The sequence below is a fragment of the Cervus elaphus genome, chromosome 18 (assembly GCF_910594005.1).
Source record: "Cervus elaphus chromosome 18, mCerEla1.1, whole genome shotgun sequence".
Lineage (NCBI taxonomy): Eukaryota > Metazoa > Chordata > Mammalia > Artiodactyla > Cervidae > Cervus > Cervus elaphus.
Window position 1 is genome coordinate 44,469,558 of NC_057832.1, and position 19,453 is coordinate 44,489,010.

Sequence of the window (19,453 nt, forward strand, 5' to 3'; positions counted from 1 at the left end):
ATATTTAATTATAGCATATGTCATTGCTATATTTTGAATATACCATTGAGTATAGTATATTGTTCAATTACAAGTATCCCACAAGGTTATTTAAATTCTGTTTTTTCCTTTGAAACTAGTACTGTTTCTGGAAAAGAGACCAAGAGAAGCCTAATCCTTTTAATCTCTTGTGTTTGCTTAGTAGTCATGTCCAACTCCTCACAACCCTGTGGACAGCAGCCTGCCGGGCTGCTCTGTCCACAGGATTTCCCAGGCAAGAATAGTGGAGTGGGTTGCCATTCTCTTCTCCAGGGGATCTTCCCAACCCAGGGATTGAACCCATGTTCAGGAAGGCAGATTTTTTACCTGCTGAGTCATTGGGGAAGCTCCCACATTAATTTGGCTGCACTGGGTCTTTGACGTGTGTGGGATCTAGTTCCCTGACCAGGGATCAAACCTGGGCCCCCTGCATTGGGAGCATGGTGTCTTAACCACTGGATCATCAGGGAAGTCCCTTTAATCTAATCTTTTAGTACAAGTGAAAATCTTAAGGTCAAGTATTATACATATTCACCAATGTTTATTCCATTTTGATTTTAAGGATTTATATGATGTCATTATTTGATTGGGTAGTTATATTATCTTTCTTTAAAAACAACATCATTTAATTTTTTATTGACATATAGTTGATTTAAACAATGTTGTATAAATTATTGCTGTACAATAAAATGATTGGGTTATTCATATATGTATGTATATTTTTAATATTCTGTTATAGTATATCATAGGATATTGAATATAGTTCTCTGTGCTATACAGTAGGAGCTTGTTGTTTATTTATTCTACATATAATGGCTTACATCTGCTCACCCCAACCTCCCACTCCATTCCTTCCCCAACCCCTCTGCCTTGGCAGCCACCAGTCTATTCTTTATGTCCATGATTCTGTTTTTGTTTCATATATAGATTCATTTGTGTCACATTTTAGATTCCACATTTAAGTGATATCATGTGGTATTTATATTTCTCTTTCTGACTTACTTCACTTAGTGTGATAATCTCTAGTTGCATCCATGTTGCTGCAAATGGCATTTTGCTCTTTTTGTGCTGAAACTTGCATACATAAACAAAGTCTTCTTTATCCATTCATCTGTTGGACATTTAGGCTGTTTCCATGTGTTGGCTATTATGAATAGTGCTGCAGTGAGCATGGGGTGCATATATCTTTTTGAATTATAGTTTTGTCTGCCTGTATGCTCAGGGGTGAGATCATTGTATCATATGTTTTCTGAGCAACTTCCATATTGTTTCCCACAATGGCTTCACCAACTTACATTCCTGCCAACAGTGTAGGAGGGTTCCCTTTTCGCCACATCCTCTCCAGCATTTGTTATTTGTACACTTTTTAATGTTGGCCATTTGCCTGGAGAATTCCATGCGGAGAAGAGCCTGGTGGGTTACAGTCCATGGGGTTGCAAAGAGTTAAGACACGACTGAGCAATTTCACTTTTTTTTTTTTTCCATTCTTACTGGTGTGAGGTGGTGCCTCATTGTAGTTTTGTACATCATTTAATTTAAATGAGTAACTTTGGAAGCACTCCAGACACAATTTTATCTTATCCTTATATAACAAAATTCAGACCATACCTGCTTAAGCCATAGAAATGGAGTTTATTTACTTGTGTGGTCATTTGTTTGTTTTGGTGGCACCCTGTGATTATTTTTTTCATTTGTCTTCAAATTCTTGAAGGTTATACAATAGTTTCCTGAGATCTCTTTATTTTACAGGCCTTATAAACTGTAGGCATATGTTAAGATCATTACTAAATGTCTTTAGAAACATAATTTGCTTTTGTAGTTAAAAATAACCTTAATAGAAAATTAAGACAAATCAAATAGTAATTGAAAAATGGCTAATACACATTGATCACTTACAATGTACTGGGCATGGTGTACATACCTTAATCCTTAAACGAAAGAGTTAAATACTTATGTAATCTACTATTTCAGATGTGACAAGTGAGACACAGTGAGGTTCAGTAACTTTCCTATCAATAATCAGGAGGCAAGTGGCAGACCTAGGCTTTGCACCTGCGTGTTCAAGCACCATGTCAGTCTACTTCCAGAGGAATTATGGAAGGTGTAACTGGGGGTGTTTAGAACTGTAGGTAGAAGAAATTTAACAAGCAAGCATGTAAGGATAAAAAAATGAAAATTATAATACTAGCTTATACATTCAAGTTATAACATTACTTTAAAATTATTTTTGGTGTTTTAATAGCAGAACTAAACCAAATAGGAAAGTATTGACTGGGTCAGAGTCTTGGGAACTTTTGAATTTCTGGTAGTAGCTGGTAGATCAGCTATGGCAAAATTCAGAGTTCTATTGCAGATAACTGTCTTCAGAGACCCAGCCCTTTTCTGGGCTAGTAGCCCCTACTATGAGCATGTGCAGACTTATCTTGTAATATTCACCTAAGAAAGACTTGATAGTCATCAGTTGTTGAATTCAGTTTGCTAAAGATAAATTTTAAAATGTTAGTACTTCCATATTTTATTACATTAAAATTGTTATTTCTTTTTAGCACAGTTGGGTCAGTTATCATGAAATTAAAATATGATATGAAGACTGAGTTTCTAAATTCTGCATATGACTCCTAGTTCCTTTCACACACTGCCTATTTTTACTCCCAGATAGTGTTATGTTTATGAAGTTAATTATTTAAACTTTTCTTACTATGCAGGTGGATGCCTTACATTGTTAGAAATGTTTATTTCCCTTATGCATTTCATTAAATAGTGAAGAAATAAATAAATTGTGTTAATGTGTTTGGCACATGCTTTTGCTTTTTAAAAAAGTCATTTAACTTGTTAAGTATTTTGATCTCAAAAGTACCTACATTCCTAGAGAATTTTTGTGAATACGAAGTTCAGGGTCACATTTTTCCTGCCATATGCTGTTTTTCAGAGTAAGAAGTTTGCTTTTAGATATTGATGGCTGCGTGCTAAGTCGCTTTGGTTGCGTGCGGCTCTTTGCAACTCTATGGACTGTAGCCGTCCAGGCTCCTCAGTCCATGAGATTCCCTAGAGGAGAATACTGGAGTGGGTTGCCATTTCTTAATCCAGGGGATCTTTCCCACCCAGGGATGGAACCCACATCTCTTACATCTCCTGCATTGGCAGGCAGGTTCTTCACCACTAGCATCATCTGGGAAGCCCATCCTTACTGCAAGTGCTGCTTAAGTAAGCATCAGGAGAATATAAGATACCTCCATTGCTTTGAAAGACAAGGAACTTGAGGTGCACGATTATTTTAGCTGATACAGAGACCATTGGGTCAATAAATAAATTAGTTTGTTTATAGAAAATTTATGTATTTTCATTGAAAGGTCAGTTTTTTAAAGGTTTAAATCCATTTATTGTCCATGTAGCAGAAATAGTAGATCAGTATTGTAAAGTATGAGAAAATATCGGGCATATAACTCAATATCTAAATGAATAAGTAAATGTGTACTTTAGGAAAGAAAGCTAAAACTTTCTATTATTTACCAAAATATCAGTCAGTTTTTGATGATAATGATATTCTTAAAAGTAATAAAATCAAGGAACCTTTCAATAATAAACACATGGATAACTTTTTTTTTAATTTCAAGAAAATATAATTGTTTTGCCTTCTTAATTACAGTAATTTCTACTCTGCTTTATTCAATATTTTATTAATTTAAAAATCTCCTTTTAAACTGCAGGGGGCACATATCAGAATATTTGAGGTGTAGGATGTTAAGTTTTAAACAACATTCAGTTTAAATAATGTACATTTATACTTTGAATACAAAATGCAGACATTTGACAAAATATCCTAGAATTCTCATAAAGTGTATCAGAATTCCAAAGGGTAAGGAATAAGATTATCTTGGTCCTGAAAAGATGCATGGATCAGAATGCTCTCTGGAAAATGAGAATATGGAAAGGAAAATCTTAAGCTTTTGAATTGAGGATTAATCAAATTTAAAGACAAACTGACTATGATTATGCTTTGTTACTTTTTCTGAACCTACAAATTGATAACCATTAGTACTTTGAGTAGCCAGTTAATATGAGATTTAAGGCTAAGAAAGAAGACTAGCAAAGCCATTTACAGTCATATTCTATTCATTTTTTCTGTGTTTATTATTTGAACAGTTTGGACCTTGGAGGCACTTGATTTCTTAACTTCTAACAGTGTAAGTGTGGTTTTGCTGTTACTGTCATGTTCAAGAAAAAAATGTAACCCACAATATTAAACCTAACAGGTTACATGTGTATGTTCTGAAATCTCACTATTCTTTTTTTATTGAGTTGGATTCAGCTGGGGTAAGATCCTAGAGGATTTAATCAGGCTTTAAGTGCAAGGCTATATAAGGCATGCAAACTCAAGTAACATGTAACAGTGGTTCTTTGTTGAGCACAGGTTTATTCAACAATATACTTTCAGTGTAGTTTAGAAATAGAAACATTATGTTTAAACCACTGCAAAATAAAAGTGGAACTACTATAATTTATTCTTACTGAGTTTAGCATGTAAGTTTCCTTTTTCATTATTTCTGAAAAATCAGGTAATCTGTCATACTCCCTGGATATATGAATCGATGAGGAATTCATGACATCTGAAGGCAGTTGTTGCTGTTCAGTTGCTCAGTCATGTCCAACTTTTTGCCACCCCACTGTCCATGGAATTTGCCAGGCAAGAATACTGGAGTTGGTTGCCATTTCCTCCTCCAGGGGATCTTCATGACCCAGGGATCAAACCCAGGTCTCCTGCATTGCAGGCAGATTCTTTACCATCTGAGCCACCAGGGACACCCATGAAGAATAAATAGCTATTTAAAAATTAAGAAATCAAGGATTCTTTTCCTCCTTTCCCAAACCTACACACACACACACACACACACACACACCCCTGAGAAAGGATTCTAAGTTCAGGGTTTTCAGGTATGAAGAGTTATATTGTATTTTAATTCTTATCCTAAGCATAGAATATAGTTTTTCACCATAATTATACATTCTTACCTCAGTGACTTTTGGAGCAAATAGATATAAATAAGACAAATTAATGAAGTTCAAATGTGAAATTTTATATCCCTTGCTCCTCAAATAATATCTTTGACAATTTACCATCCATCTAATAAGTTCTGGACTGTGTATTCCTTTGGGAAATGGCACAAGGCTTCTTGAGTGTGAGATTATGCATTTGAATCTCTGATTTAGTGGAACAGTGTGTAAAACTCTCTCATAATCAGAATACTCCCTATTGGCTTCACATCTGAAGATCCCCAAGAGTGCTGTTTGTCCCAGTGCACATCTGGAACAGATTATGTGCAGTTAATTGGCTCCAGGTCGAGCTTGTTACAGACAGTAGCATGCAGTATAACCTATGCAATTCACCAAATCCACCACTTTAGGTTAAATCACACCTACTTCTGTAATTCTTCCCAGATGCAGGACACACACTCTTGTGGGTACAAAACACATACACACACACACTAACATACACTGGAAGATAGCAGAGTATCAATTGATTAGTGGAGAGGTTGTTGGCAATACATTTAACCTATAAATGATGTCAGTTAAAAGTTTAACTGTTGAATTTAAAGGATGGTTGGGAGGAGAAACAAAGAATTAGGAACAGCAGATTATAGAGAGTGACTGTTTTATATGAGAAACATATATGAAGTTTTAAAAAACGTTTCAGGAGGTTCAGAATTTTTGATTTATTTTGTCCGTCACCCTTAACAAATGTTTCAGCACGTGTGGGCACTTACTGGAATGTCGCAGTAGCAAGGAAAGCAGTGCTTTGATTTTTAACTTATTTAACAATATTAATGAGTTAGGTAACAGCGAACAGTATGACTACTGTTCATTGAAAACCAAAACATCAATCTTCTTAACCTAGTGTTAGAGGAACAGGGCATGTCAGCGATTAATGACCAGTTGGAGGAGTAGATATCTCAATACACAGCTAAGGGCCATTAACCCCAACTGGTCATTAATTCACAGGAAATGTCCTGTACTGAGGTCATTATTGCTAATAAAGTGCACACACAGAAAGTTTCCTCTCTTTTGCCTGTGTACATAAACATGCTATTCACACTACATGCACAGTTACATGTCAATAAAGAGTAGTATTACACATGTCCAGAAGCACAGGAAAACAAAACCTAACGAGAAATTTAACATACTTAAACTCTTTGTTGTTGTTGTTGTTTGGTCACTAAGTCATGTTCAACTCTTTTCTGACCCCATGGACTGTAGCCCTCCAGGTTCCTCTGTCCATGGGGTTTCCCAGGCAAGAATACTGGAGTGGGTTGCCATCTCATTCTCCAGGGTCTCTTCCCCATTCAGGGATCAAACCCGCGTCTCCTGCTTCGGTAGTCAGGTTCTTTACCCCTGAACCACCAGGGAAGCCCTAGTTTAATCCTGACATTCAACTAACCTTTCACTCTTTTTGGAGACTATGGGTAGGTGGAAGAATGCATGTTTGTATGGCAAAGCCGTGGATCTGCTGTGATCAGATACCCATGTTCTGCTAACATGAGGATGTTGGGGAAATTGAAAATAACAGGCAAGTGGGATCAAAAAAGCACTGATGAAAATGAATGATAACAGCACTCATGGTCTAAGACCAAAGGCAGTGTGGAATAACTGCATCATTTGAGTTCTCCTGTGTTAGATACCAGAACAGGCATGAGGCACATTTAAGTGTTAGGCTGAATTCCTCTTTGGTTTCCTCTCCTTCACCCACTGAATCATGCTACCTCCCTTACCCGTTTTATTTTTATCATGCTTCCAGCTTTTTTGGAACCCTTCACTAGGTATCATTGTCATCTGGAACTGTCTCTCCTTTTTTTTTTTTCCCCCCTCTCCTTTTTTATTCTCTTTCTCTATGAAACTAGCTTTGTCTTACTTAAACCTATATTAAACTCCTTTGATTATCTTCCATAGCATCTTAATATCTTGATATTAGCAGTTATTTCTTGAGAGTTTATTTCTTGTATCTAATCAACTGCTCTTTTTAGAAAAGAATCTTATCTTTCTTCTCACCTTAATAAATGTTTGGAGATGAGTTATGGTGTTAGTGACCAGGAGTATGTGTGTAATATATATTCTTAGGTGTATATTCCTTAAAAATATTTCATTTAAAAAAACAAGTTTTTAAGGAGAATCTATAACACAAAGAATGTATCTGTGTTTTACAGGCATAAATGTAAAATTAAAAAGGTGCAGAAATAAATTTTTTAAGACATCAAGCAATTGAAAGCTCACATAATTTAAAACTAATTCCTATAAATTTTTCTGTACATCAATTAAGTGACTGTTTTGTGCCAACAGTATATGTGTTGTCCTAATAGTTTTTATATAATACAAAACTTTAGTCTTTTAGAGTTTGTTTTAAAAATATTTTTACTGAGGGACTTCATTAGTATTTTATTCTAAAATATATATTTTTACTTACATTATTAAAGCTAGAATTTTTATTAAGGACTGCTGATAATATAGATCTTTTACATCAGACTGAAATTTCTGTTTTCTCTTAAATTATATCATTCAGTTCAGTTTAGTTGCTTAGTCATTTCTGACTCTTTGCAGCCGCTTGGACTTTGTAGCCCACTAGGCTTACCTATCCATCACCAACTCCTGGAGCTTGCTCAAACTCATGTCCACTGATGGCATTGAATCATCTCATCCTCTGTCATCACTTTCTCCTCTTGCCTTCAATTTTTCCCAGGATTGGGGTCTTTTCTAATAAGTCAGTTTTTCACCAGGTGGCCAAAGTATTGGAGCTTCAGCTTCAGTATCAGTCCTTCCAATGAATATTAAGGGCTCATTTCCTTTAGGATCGACTGGTTTGATCTCCCTGCAGTCCAAGGGAATCTCAAGAGACTTCTCCAACACCACAACTCAAAAGCATCAATTCTTCAGTGCTCAACTTTCTTTATGGTCCAACTCTCACATCCATGCATGACTACTGGAAAAACCATATCTTGACTAGATAGACCTTTGTTGGCAAATTGACATCTCTGCTTTTTAATATGCTGTATATAGGTTGGTCATAAATTTTCTTCCAAGTCTTTTAATTTCACGGCTGCAGTCACCATCTGCAGTGATTTTGGAGCCCAAGAAAATAAATCTCTCACTGTTCCCATTGTTTCCCCATCTATTTGCCATGCAGTGATGAGACCAGATGCCATTTGATTTTCTGAATGTTGACTTTTAAGCCAGTTTTTTTACTCTCCTCGTTCAGTTTCATTAATATGCTCTTTAGTTCCTCTTCACTTTCTGCAATAAGGGTGGTGTCATCTGCATATCTGAGGTTATTATATTTCTCCTGGCAATCTTGATTCTAGCTTGTGTTTCATCCAGCCTGACATGTCCCATGCGGTACTCTGCATATAAGTTAAATAAGCAGGGTGACATTATACAGCCTTGACATACTCCTTTCCCAATTTGGAACCAGTCTGTTGTTCCATGTATGGTTGGAACTGTTGCTTCTTGACCTGCATACAGATCTCACAGGAGGCAGGTAAGGTGGCCTGGTATTCCCATCTCTTGAAGAATTTTCCACAGTTTTTTGTAATCCACACAGTCGAAGGCTTTGCTGTAGTCAATACAGCAGAAGTAGATGTTTTTCTAGAATTTCTTGCTTTTTCTATGATCCAACAGATGTTGGCAATTAGATCTCTGGAATCATCACAAAATTTCAAGCAAATGTGAAGAAAATATGTGTGGCCTATTTGGTACATTATTCTTAAATGAGTATCTAAATCAACTTGATTCTTTTCATTTGTAGTAATCTTCTAAATCAAAGAATTAAATAGGCACAGATTACACAAAGATAGAATAGTTTGGTACTTCCTACAGGTAGTTAAAGTAACTGAGAAAACATACTGTATTAAGCATTCATGTTGAACACTTCATGAATGAACAACATACAATCTGTAATGTATTCTTAGAATATTTGTCTTATGTATAAAATTAATACATATATAATTTGCTTTATTTCACCTTCCAAGACTGATTTTGACTTCTGAAATTTAAGATAAATTTAAGGAATCTTGATTCAAAGTCATTCTAATAAAAGCATTTTAATAAAGAGTTGATCTTCCATAAGAAAAATATTCTTAATAAACTTTCTCTTAAAATTAACCATATAGGCATAAAGTATTTATTTTGATATTAAATAATTATATAATTACTAAAGTATAATGTTTTTTCATTATTGCTCAACTGTCACTAAGTAAATACAGAAAGTATTGATACTTGAAGCAGGTACCACATCTGGAATCCTTCCCAGAAGCAGGCAAAGCAATATCATTCCTATGAGTTATGCCTTAGAAAATATCGAGGAGAAGGAAGACTTTTTTCAAGAGTTGAAAATAACTTGATTGTGACATAATAAAAAGCACATAAAATACTTTGGGGCTAAGGAGGCTGATTTACTAAAGTCTGGAACAAATGTTTTAATTCATCTCTTATTTGCCATATGACCTTGAGAGAATTATCCAAATGTGTACTTCAGTTTCCTCATCTGTAAAATGAAGAAAATATATAATTACCTGTCTTTCTTGGATGTCAGTAGCATTGATAAAAAATAAATGAAGGCATGTTAAAAATTTTAAGAGTTTATTTGAGCAAAAATCAAACTATATTTTGTGATACCAAACTGGAAGTATCAACCACTAATACCAAAGAAGCTGAAGTTGAAAGGTTCTATGAAGCCCTAAAAGACTTTCTAGAACTAACAACAAAAAAAGATGTCCTTTTCAACAAGGGGAGTTGAATTCAAAAGTGGAAAGTGAAGAGATAACTGAAGTAACAGACAAGTTTGGCCTTGGAGTACAAAATGAAGCAGGGCATAGGCTAACAGAGTTTTTCCAAGGGACTGCACTGATCTTAGCAAACACTCTCTACCAACAGCACAAGAGACGACTCTACACATGGACATCCCCAGATGGTCAATACCGAAATCAGATTGATTATATTCTTTGCAGCCAAAGATGGAGAAGCTCTATACAGTCAGCAAAAATAAGACCAGAATCTGACTGTGGCTCAGACATGAACTCCTTATTGCAAAACTCCGACTTCAATTGACGAAAGTAGGGAAAACCACCAGACCATTCAGGCATGACCTAAATCAAATCCCTCACGACTGTACAGTGGAAGTGAGAAATAGATTCAAGGGACTAGATCTGATAGAGTGCCTGAAGAACTATGAATGAAGGTTTGTAACATTGTACAGGAGGCCGTGATCAAGACCATCCCCAAGAAGAAGAAATGCAAGAGGCAGAATGGTTGTCTGAGGAGGCCTTACAAATAGCTGAGAAAAGAAGAGATGCAAAAGGCAAAGAAGAAAGGAAAGATACACCCATTTGATGCAGAGCTCCAAAAAATAGCAAGGAGAGATAAGAAAGCCTTCCTCAATGAACAATGAAAAGAAAGAGAGGAAAACAATAGAGTGGGAAAGACTAGAGATCTCTTCAAGAAAATTAGAGATACCAAGGGAACTTTTCATGCAAAGATGGGAACAATAAAGGACAAGAATGGTACAGACCTAACAGAAGCAGCGGATAGGAAGAAGTGGTGGTAAGAATTCACAGAAGAACTAACTATACAAAAAGTTCTTCATGACCCAGATAATGACAGTGGTGTGATCACCGACCTAGAGCCAGACATCCTGGAGTCTGAAGTCAAGTGGGCATTAGGAAGCATCACTATGAACAAAGCTATTGGACTGATGGAATTCTGGCTGAACTATTTCAAATTCCAAAAGATGATGCTGTTAAAGCACTGCACTCAATATGCTAGTAAATTTGGAAGCAACTGTTTCAACGGACTGGTTCCAAGTTGGGAAAGGAGTACATCAAGGCTGTATATTGTCACTCTGCTTATTTAACTTATATGCAGAGTATATCATGCTAAATGCTGGCTGGATGAAACACAAGCTGGAATCAAGATTGCTGGGAGAAATATCAATAACTTCAGATATGCAGATGGCACCACCCTTAGGCAGAAAGTGAAAAGGAACTAAAGAGTCTCTTAATGAAGGTGAAAGAGGAGAGTGAAAATGGTGACTTAAAAATCAACATTCAAAAAACTAAGATCATGGCATCTGGTCCCATCACTGCATGGCAAATAGATGGGGAAACAATGGAAATAGTGACAGACTTATTTTCTTGGGCTCCAAAATCATTGCAGATGGTGACTGCAGCCATGAAATTAAAATATGCTTGCTTCTTAGAAGAAAAGCTATGACACACCTAGACAGCATATTAAAAAGCAGAGATGTCAATTTGCCAACAAAGGTCCATCTAGTCAAAGCTATGGTTTTTTCAGTAGTCATGCATGGATGTGAGAGTTGGACCATAAAGAAAGTTGAGAACTGAAGAACTGATGCTTTTGAGTTGTGGTGTTGGAGAAGACTCTTGAGATTCCCTTGACTGCAGGGAGATCAAACCAGTCAATACTAAAGGAAATGAGCCCTTAATATTCATTGGAAGGACTGATACTGAAGCTGAAGCTCCAATACTTTGGCCACCTGGTGAAGAACTGACTCATTAGAAAAGACTCCTATGCAGGGAAAGACTGAAGGCCGGACAGAGGATGAGATGGTTCCATGGCATCAACAACTCAATGGACATGAATTTGAGCAAGCTCTGGCATTTGGTGATGGAGATGGAAGCCTGGCATGCTGCAGTCCATGGGGTCGCAAAGAGTCTGACACAACTGAGTAACTGAACTGAATTGAAACTGAAAGTGGTTAGGAGCACTCCACTGATAGATGGATATAAGGGGAAATACTTACCTAAAGAAAATTTCCAAAACAGGGAAGATTATTTGATTGTCTATACCTTAAAGCCTAGTTAATCATTTGATTGGTTGTTCTTAGTGTTCTAAGTTTGTACTTTTGAGGCATTTACAGGCTTAGGCTTTGTTCAATTAGATAGGCTATCATGGCATTAGAGAAACCTCAGTCTAATGACATACTTGTTTAATTAATTTATCAGCATTAGGTCATTTAATTTATGTAAACCAGCTTTTTTCTTCTCTTTCTTTTTTATTTTCTAAATTATGAAAGTAAGATAACAGGTTATAGAATACTTGGAAAATATAGAACAAAGTTACATATAGCTCCACTATATATTACAATTATTTTTTAAGTAGATAAATTAAGATTTTTAGTTGGAGTTTCAATACCAAACTCACAAAAATTAATAGAATGAATATACAGAAAAGTAGAAGTATGTAGTAGATGTGAAAAGCACCATGAACCAATTCAATGTAATTAAGAATTATACAATTTTCACAAAATAGTAGGATACAAATTTTGTCCAAGTTCCCATCGAGTATAAACTAGGAGACACTGGAACATATCCAAGAACATAAAAGAAGGTGCAAAAATTTCATGATTTAAAGGTATTGAAGTCATATAGAGTCTGTTCTCTTATTACTGTGGAATTATGTTAGAAATCAGTATCAAAAGATATTTGAAAATTACCCACATAATTTCAACTGCAAGGAGATATTTGACTTAGCCATTTAAAGCCTCACTAAAGTTAAAAGACTGAAAAAAAACACAGAGGGTGATTGTAGAGAAGAAAGCATTTAAATGAGAAATTAATATCAAAATGAGAGAGTAATATCAAAGATATTTTAAAAACTCCATATATTTGGAAATCAAATGTCCACTTTTAAATGATGGATATGTTTGAAAAGCCATAACAAGGAAAATTAGAAAATATTTGTAACAGAATAAAAATGAAAAGGGAAGTTATCAGAATTTGTTGCATGCAGCTGAAGCTGGTCAATGCAATTAAACAGATATGGATTCTTAAACAAAGTAAAAAAACAAACAGTGAACAGTAGCATAAGATTTTTACACCACTTTTTAAAAAAGTACCTGGTTCATGTAAATACTCAATAAATATCATTTTATAATTATTAGTACAAGGCTTAGTTGAAAATATGTGAGTTTTGATTTATTCCATGTCTTAACAAAGACAGCCTAGGCAGCTTTATTGTGGCAACCTACTTAATAACTATCTCCTCTTATAAACTTTTTTATCCTACAGTATTTTATATCCTGTGCCACCCTGTGTGGAGTAATATAGGTTGCAGGTAAGATTGCCTTGTCCCAGGTCTAAAATCTGTACTGGTGGCCCTGACCAGATCATGTTTAATTGTCCCAATTATAGGTAGACTTGTAAATATTCTTTGGTCAGAAACAAAAGAACTCTTTCAAAATGATAGCTTTTATTCAGTTTTACTTGAGTAAAAGTTTGAGGATGGTATGAGGCAAGAGTAGGCTTCTACCAGTATTCTTTTCTGATCACAAATCCATCAAGATACAGAAAGAACTGGTTCCTCCTATATTTGCATAAAACAAGAGAAACACTTTAGTAGAAGAAGAGATGCTAATTAACCTAAGTAGTTTAAGTTTTTGTTTTGCACTCATCTCCATGTCTGAATAAAGCCAGCTGTTTATTTATTACACTTTTATTACTCAGTTCTGATTCATCCCCCCTGCAACAATTTGTAAGAGCAGAACAAGAGAGGAGAAATTATTTTTTTTAAAAACATACATTCAGAAAATTATAATTTACTAAGTATAGAGAAATCTGCAAACTGCTATATTAATAGTTTTTTTTCTTCTTTTTAGATTCAGTTAACACTGTTTGAAAGAGAACATTGTTTTCATCATGATTGTTACTAAAGATGAGAGGCCAAAGTCCAGAAGCCACAATTTTCACCTTTTTCATGCCTTGATGATGATAAGCATGACCATGCTGTTTCTTCCAGTCATTGGAACTTCTAAGCAAAATATTCCACGACTCAAGCTAACCTACAAAGGTAAATGTGTCAGTGTTTTTCAGCATCTCTTCTTTTATTTAGAAACGCATGCTGAGTTCAGTGAAATGTTTGTAATCAGTTAATAATAATATTATTATAGAACACAAAGTCCAATTATTTATTTTTCTCAGTGAAGAAAATAGATGTAAAAACTGCCCATGTGTACTTTTCAGTTCATTATTTACAAGTATTAACTATTGATTAGCGTAATTAGGAAATTTTTATCCTCAAGTTACAGTCAGCTTGTATCAAAACAAACCAATCCCTACATATGGTCAGGCCACTCAAGATGGTTTTTCTCTTGCTCTCTGTAAGTCTCCTGCTCAACCAGTATCTGCTTCACCTACATCTGCCAGACATTCCTACATGCTTGCTTAGGCTCCAGCTAATGATTGCTCCCTATTAAAGCGGAGGAAGGGGCCTCTGCTGATTTCCCCGGGAACTGAAGAGCCAACCTGTCAATTCTTTCTATAAATGGTAACATCGCCCCGCCTCCCCCCACCCCCCACCCCAACCCCAGGCCTCTGGGAGTGAAGCCTGCTGCCATGTTCTGCGTTGGGGTCAGTCATAACCTCTGTGGGGTATTACTCTAAGATCTTGCTTCAGACATGTAAGCTCCCCTTCTGTTAAACAGCTATTTCTGTGGCTGACCTTGGGCTCCTTCTTTGGTCTTGAAGCTGGGCAAGTAGAGGCCTCCTAGGCCTGCAGTGAGCAACCCAACACCCTAAAAATAGAAAAATGGTTAATTCCATACAGCTGCTACTAATTAGCTTATCCTCGGCATTTTTTAAAAACAGTAAGATATCTTCAAAATACTAACAAACATATCTTGAATATCTCAAGCATATACATATTTTATTGTTTAAGAAGTGTGAAAGGCTTAAAACAGAGATGAGAAAACAAGAAGTGAAATCTAATAGCTTTTATATTAATTTAAACATTTAAAAGCAAAGTTTATATGCTAGTATTTAACCATCATGTTTATATGTAAGTGTAATATATAAATATATATATCGAGAGAGAGAGAGAGAGGATGTGCCAAGTTTTGTGCTCAAAGATTTCTTTTTTTTCCTGGTATCCCCTTGGCTTCTTTAATACCTTTACTAATGAGAGGAATATAGGGGATTCAGACTCCTTTATTCTGAACTTGACAGGTAAAAATAATGCTGGCAGTTTTAATCTTTAAGATAACTTTTTATCTTAAAGATTAAAAGGTAATCTTTTAAATAATCTTTTAAAAGATAACTTTTTAGCTCAAATTAAATATCAATAGTAAAAGCTAATTTTATGCTTAATGTAAGCATAAGTGGAATTATTTTATTACATCCATTACACATTTCATATGTTGGTATTTGTTTTGAATTTATATCTCATGAACAAAAAAGTTAAGGTAGCATCATTGTCTTTGAGTTTTTACATTCTTCTCAAATTGCTAGAACGGGTAAAACTAACCTATGATTTAAAAAAAAAATCTAGACATTGCTTTTGCATGGTTGAAGGATGATCATATGGAAAGGAATGCGAGAGGAAAGTTCCTTGAATTATGGAAATGTTTTCTATCCTAATAGGGATATGGATACATAATATGGGCTTTCCACAACCCGTCATATTGCACGTGTCCGTTTGTTTGCCTGTTTTTAAGGCAAATGCCTTTTCATTTACCTTATGTTCCCTGATAGCTAAGTTGGTAAAGAATCCTCCTGCAATGCAGGAGATCCCTGTTCAATTACTGGTTTGGGAGGATCTGCTGGAGAAGAGATTGGCTACCCACTCCGGTATTCCTGGGGTTCCCTTGTGGCTCAGCTGGTAAAGAATCCGCTTGCAAAGTGGGAGACCTGTGTTCCATCCCTGGGTTAGGAAGATCCCCTGGAGACGGGAAAGGTTACCTACTCCAGTATACTAGCCTGGAGAATTCCGTGGACATGATTCGTGGGGTCGCAAAGAGTCGCGACTGAGCAACTGAACTGAACTGACAGTCCCTGGGGTTGCAAAGAATCAGACACGACTGAGCAACTTTCACTTCACTTCTTCATAGAACAGAAAACGAATATTAAAAGTCAAACAGTTAAAAAAAATAGAAAATTTGAAAATAGATTGAAGGGAAAAAAGAGGAAATATTACCTGGTTTCTGTGAAACAGTGAATAATGCCAGAACATTGCATTGATGAATATAAACATGAAAAATAGACTTGGAAAGAAACTTTAATAATAGTTAATGATTACTCTCTGGGATTCCTCATGAGCAAAGCATTGGAATAAGGACTGTGTGTGAATTATGTTATCCACATCACCACCCTGGGAGGTGGAGATTATTACCATCTTCCTGTAAATGAGGGTACCGACATACTGAGAAATTAAGGTCTCAAATTAGTTGGTGGCTCAACTCCTGAGTCAGCCCCATGCTGCAGGGAGCCTGTGTACCTGTTCATATTTCTCACACCCTGGACAAGAGCTTTTCTTCCCTGAGGCACTTACCTACCTGCCTGATTGTATGATTTCAGTTGTCAAAATCAAATGGGGTTGAAGAAGACCGCAGTCTCCATTTAAGATTACTCAGGGACCAAAAGAGATTTATAGACTTGTGGGATTTCATCCCCCCGATAGTCTTACAGGAAGTAAAGATTGTCATTGTGCTAATTTGTAGTCATAATCAAAATTTTATACGATTAATTGTAAAATGTTAACTCAAATGTGGTAACTTGATCATTTGAAAATAACGGATCAGGTTCTAAAAATTAAAAAGAATTAAAAACATTAATTTTAGGTAACTGCTGCTAATTAGCTTATTCTTAACAAGAAAGTTTTGGGGAGCTGAATCTGTTTTTGTACTTGGAATACAAAGTACAAAAGCGTGTAAGAGTTTAAAATCTTGTTTTATTTATCTCTCTATATATTCTATATATTCTCACTTCTCCCAGCACCTAGTACTTATATAAAAGAACCAGTATAAATGTTGGATTCAATGCAATAAGAACTCTTCTTTTTATGGTTCTTATATTTAGTATACTTTTCAAATGTTATATTTTTTAGGTATTTATTTACAAGTAGTTTATCTGCATTTCAAAGGCAGTAGCAAAGATTGAATGCAGTGAAGGAATTTTAAAAATCTCTGAACTCACCCGTGTTACACACACACACTCCCTCTCCCCCGCACCTCCTCCGTCCACCACCCTCCAACAGTGCCCTGTGGCTGCTGTTAGTTATTCACTTCCAGGATACGAGGCTAGAAAATTCAGTCCAAATGAAAAGTCGATTGTAATTTTCAAAAATCATTCATTTTTATGAGCACAAAATCAGCTTTACTTTCCATAATCAAGCTTCCTTATGTGCAGACTAGAGACACAGCCCATATCAGTAGAGTTAGCTACTTTGAACAGCTGCAAGATTATTTTGTGGGATTTCTTAAAGGTCAACAGAAATATAATAACCATTTTATCCAAAGAATGCCCTTTGATAGACTTAGTTTTGAACCTCTGAATCCACAGGAGCTTGTTTGGTTCTTTTGTTGTGTAAAGAGATTCCCTCTCAGTTGAATATTTTGAATTCTTACACATTTATGCATGCTAAGTCAGTTTCTAGAGTAGTAAGTAAGGAACCTGGAGGTCAGGATGATCTGGGTTTCTGTATTTTGTGTAATAAGGATAAAATATAGATACATATATGGCCTTACAAGGTGGGCTTCTCACAGTGACTTGTATACTTTATACTGCAGATGTAGTAGATAAAGTTTTTGAAAAATGACCAACTTCAATCTTGAAATTAGTATAAACATTTTGTATATTGTTCTCCTGATGAAGAAATTTATACAAGTTAGGGATATTTGTACCCAGGAATCAGTAGTATCTGCAGTGGTGTTTGGAAAACTACAGATGAGATAGGTAATGCAGCTAAAGAGAGAATGTACAAAAGCTTTGGAAAAGGAAAAGCCACTGTGTCCTTTGAATGTCTTTTCCAGATAGGAAGGTAAACAATAAACAGGCAAACAAACGAGTGAAGGTTATTTCAAACCATGGGATGTGCCATCCAGGATATAAGGCAAAAGACTGGATCCAGGACCCTAGTTAGACTTTATCATGTCTAAGTTTTAGGACACTATGAAGAACATTGTTTTTATACCCATTTTATAGATAAGAAACACGAGGTCAGAGCTTGAAGGCCTTGCCCTAAAGCATGAAGCTGTTAAGTGAAAGAACAGCGTGTTTCCATCTCTCAGGCCCATGTTCTTGCCACTTTATGCCCTTGAGAGAGATATTGCATGTTCAGAAATAGAAATATCAAGATATATAAAAGAAGAAGAAAACAAGGTTTCATTATTACATCTTTGACAATATGCTCTTTTCAGTAACTACCGAGAGTATTATTTTTTGCTCCTCCCAAATTTATTTGTGTTTCTGTAGAAAAATAGCTTGATGTCACCTTTAAAATTTTCATCTGCTGTTATATAAACATTAGTGTATTTGATAGAATAGTAATTTTGTTGAATATTCTGAGGAATGAATGGATAAGTCTATATGTTGTTTATTATTTGCAAAGAAATCTGTTTAACTGTGAAATGTGGCGTGTCTCAAGTAGAGATAACAATTTGAGGCATCTAACTTACTTGATTTTACTAGTCTAATATTGATTCTGTTCATCTCGATTGAGTATAGCAATGAAGAAGGCAGATTCTGAAGCCAAACTGCTTACGTCTTAGGTCTGTGAGATATTTGGATGTTTATTTTCTGTGTTGAAGTTTTCTAAATGCATTAATGTATTTAATAAGGTTATTGTGAAGGTATCTTGATTCATGTAAAGCATGAAAAACAGTGTTTGACGTAATAAGTATTTAGCTGTCATTTATTTTTTGCAAATCATTATTATCTTGCTAGGTATTAATGGTTGTTCCTAGACCACAGTTTCCCCTGTGTAAACAAGTTTGAAAAATATTATATAGTTTCCTCCTGGGGATTTACAGCATATAGTAAAATTGCCTCTGTTTATTCTCAGAGATTTTCTACTAGAGTTAGTTTCTCAGTCCAGTACCACCCACAGATTGTGAATTTATAGAAGGTACTTTCCAGTATTTTTATCTTCATCATATTCTAGTAGTTAACAAGACTTTGGATCATTATGGACCTTGATAAGAGGAGTGTCTTTGAGTGGTTGGTAACCTTCAGAGTGGGTTAAAAGGAATCGTAAAATCATTCAGGCCCTCCTTTCGAAAGTGGACATTTTTGTTGTCAAAGCAATGATTTGCTCTTAATATCTCCCCTTAAGTACATAGCAAACAAGCATAATCAATCTTATAGGAAGAATCCTCACATATGTAGGTATATATTTTTCCCCCATATGGAGCAAGTCATTGATACTTTAATTTCTAATGAACTCATTTGTTTTCCCAGATATATTTTCTCTAAACCGAGGCTGTGTGTGGGATTGGGCTTTTGTCTGGCATGTTCAAGGATCCTAAAGAAGACAGTTAAAGGAACAACTATTAATACCTAGCAAGATAATAATGTTTCACAAAAAATAATAACTGACAGTATGGCTAAAAAGATATGGAATGGGAGAAATAAGAAGAATGATTAAATCAGAGTTAATAGGAGGGAAG

General features: G+C 35.5%; 1 protein-coding gene across 3 annotated transcripts in view; it reads left to right on the top strand.

Moving 5' to 3' along the window:
• Positions 1-19,453, top strand: part of SEMA3D (semaphorin 3D) — a 222,540-nt gene that overhangs the window by 75,519 nt on the left and 127,568 nt on the right. For 2 of the 3 annotated variants that reach the window (XM_043871916.1, XM_043871914.1), the window contains exon 3: positions 13,673-13,863. In XM_043871916.1, the coding sequence (XP_043727851.1) occupies positions 13,713-13,863 (151 nt within the window). In that variant the 5' untranslated portion in view covers positions 13,673-13,712. Of the gene's footprint in view, positions 1-4,161; positions 4,203-13,672; positions 13,864-19,453 lie in introns of all 3 variants that reach the window. The other variant, XM_043871915.1, reaches the window with a different exon arrangement.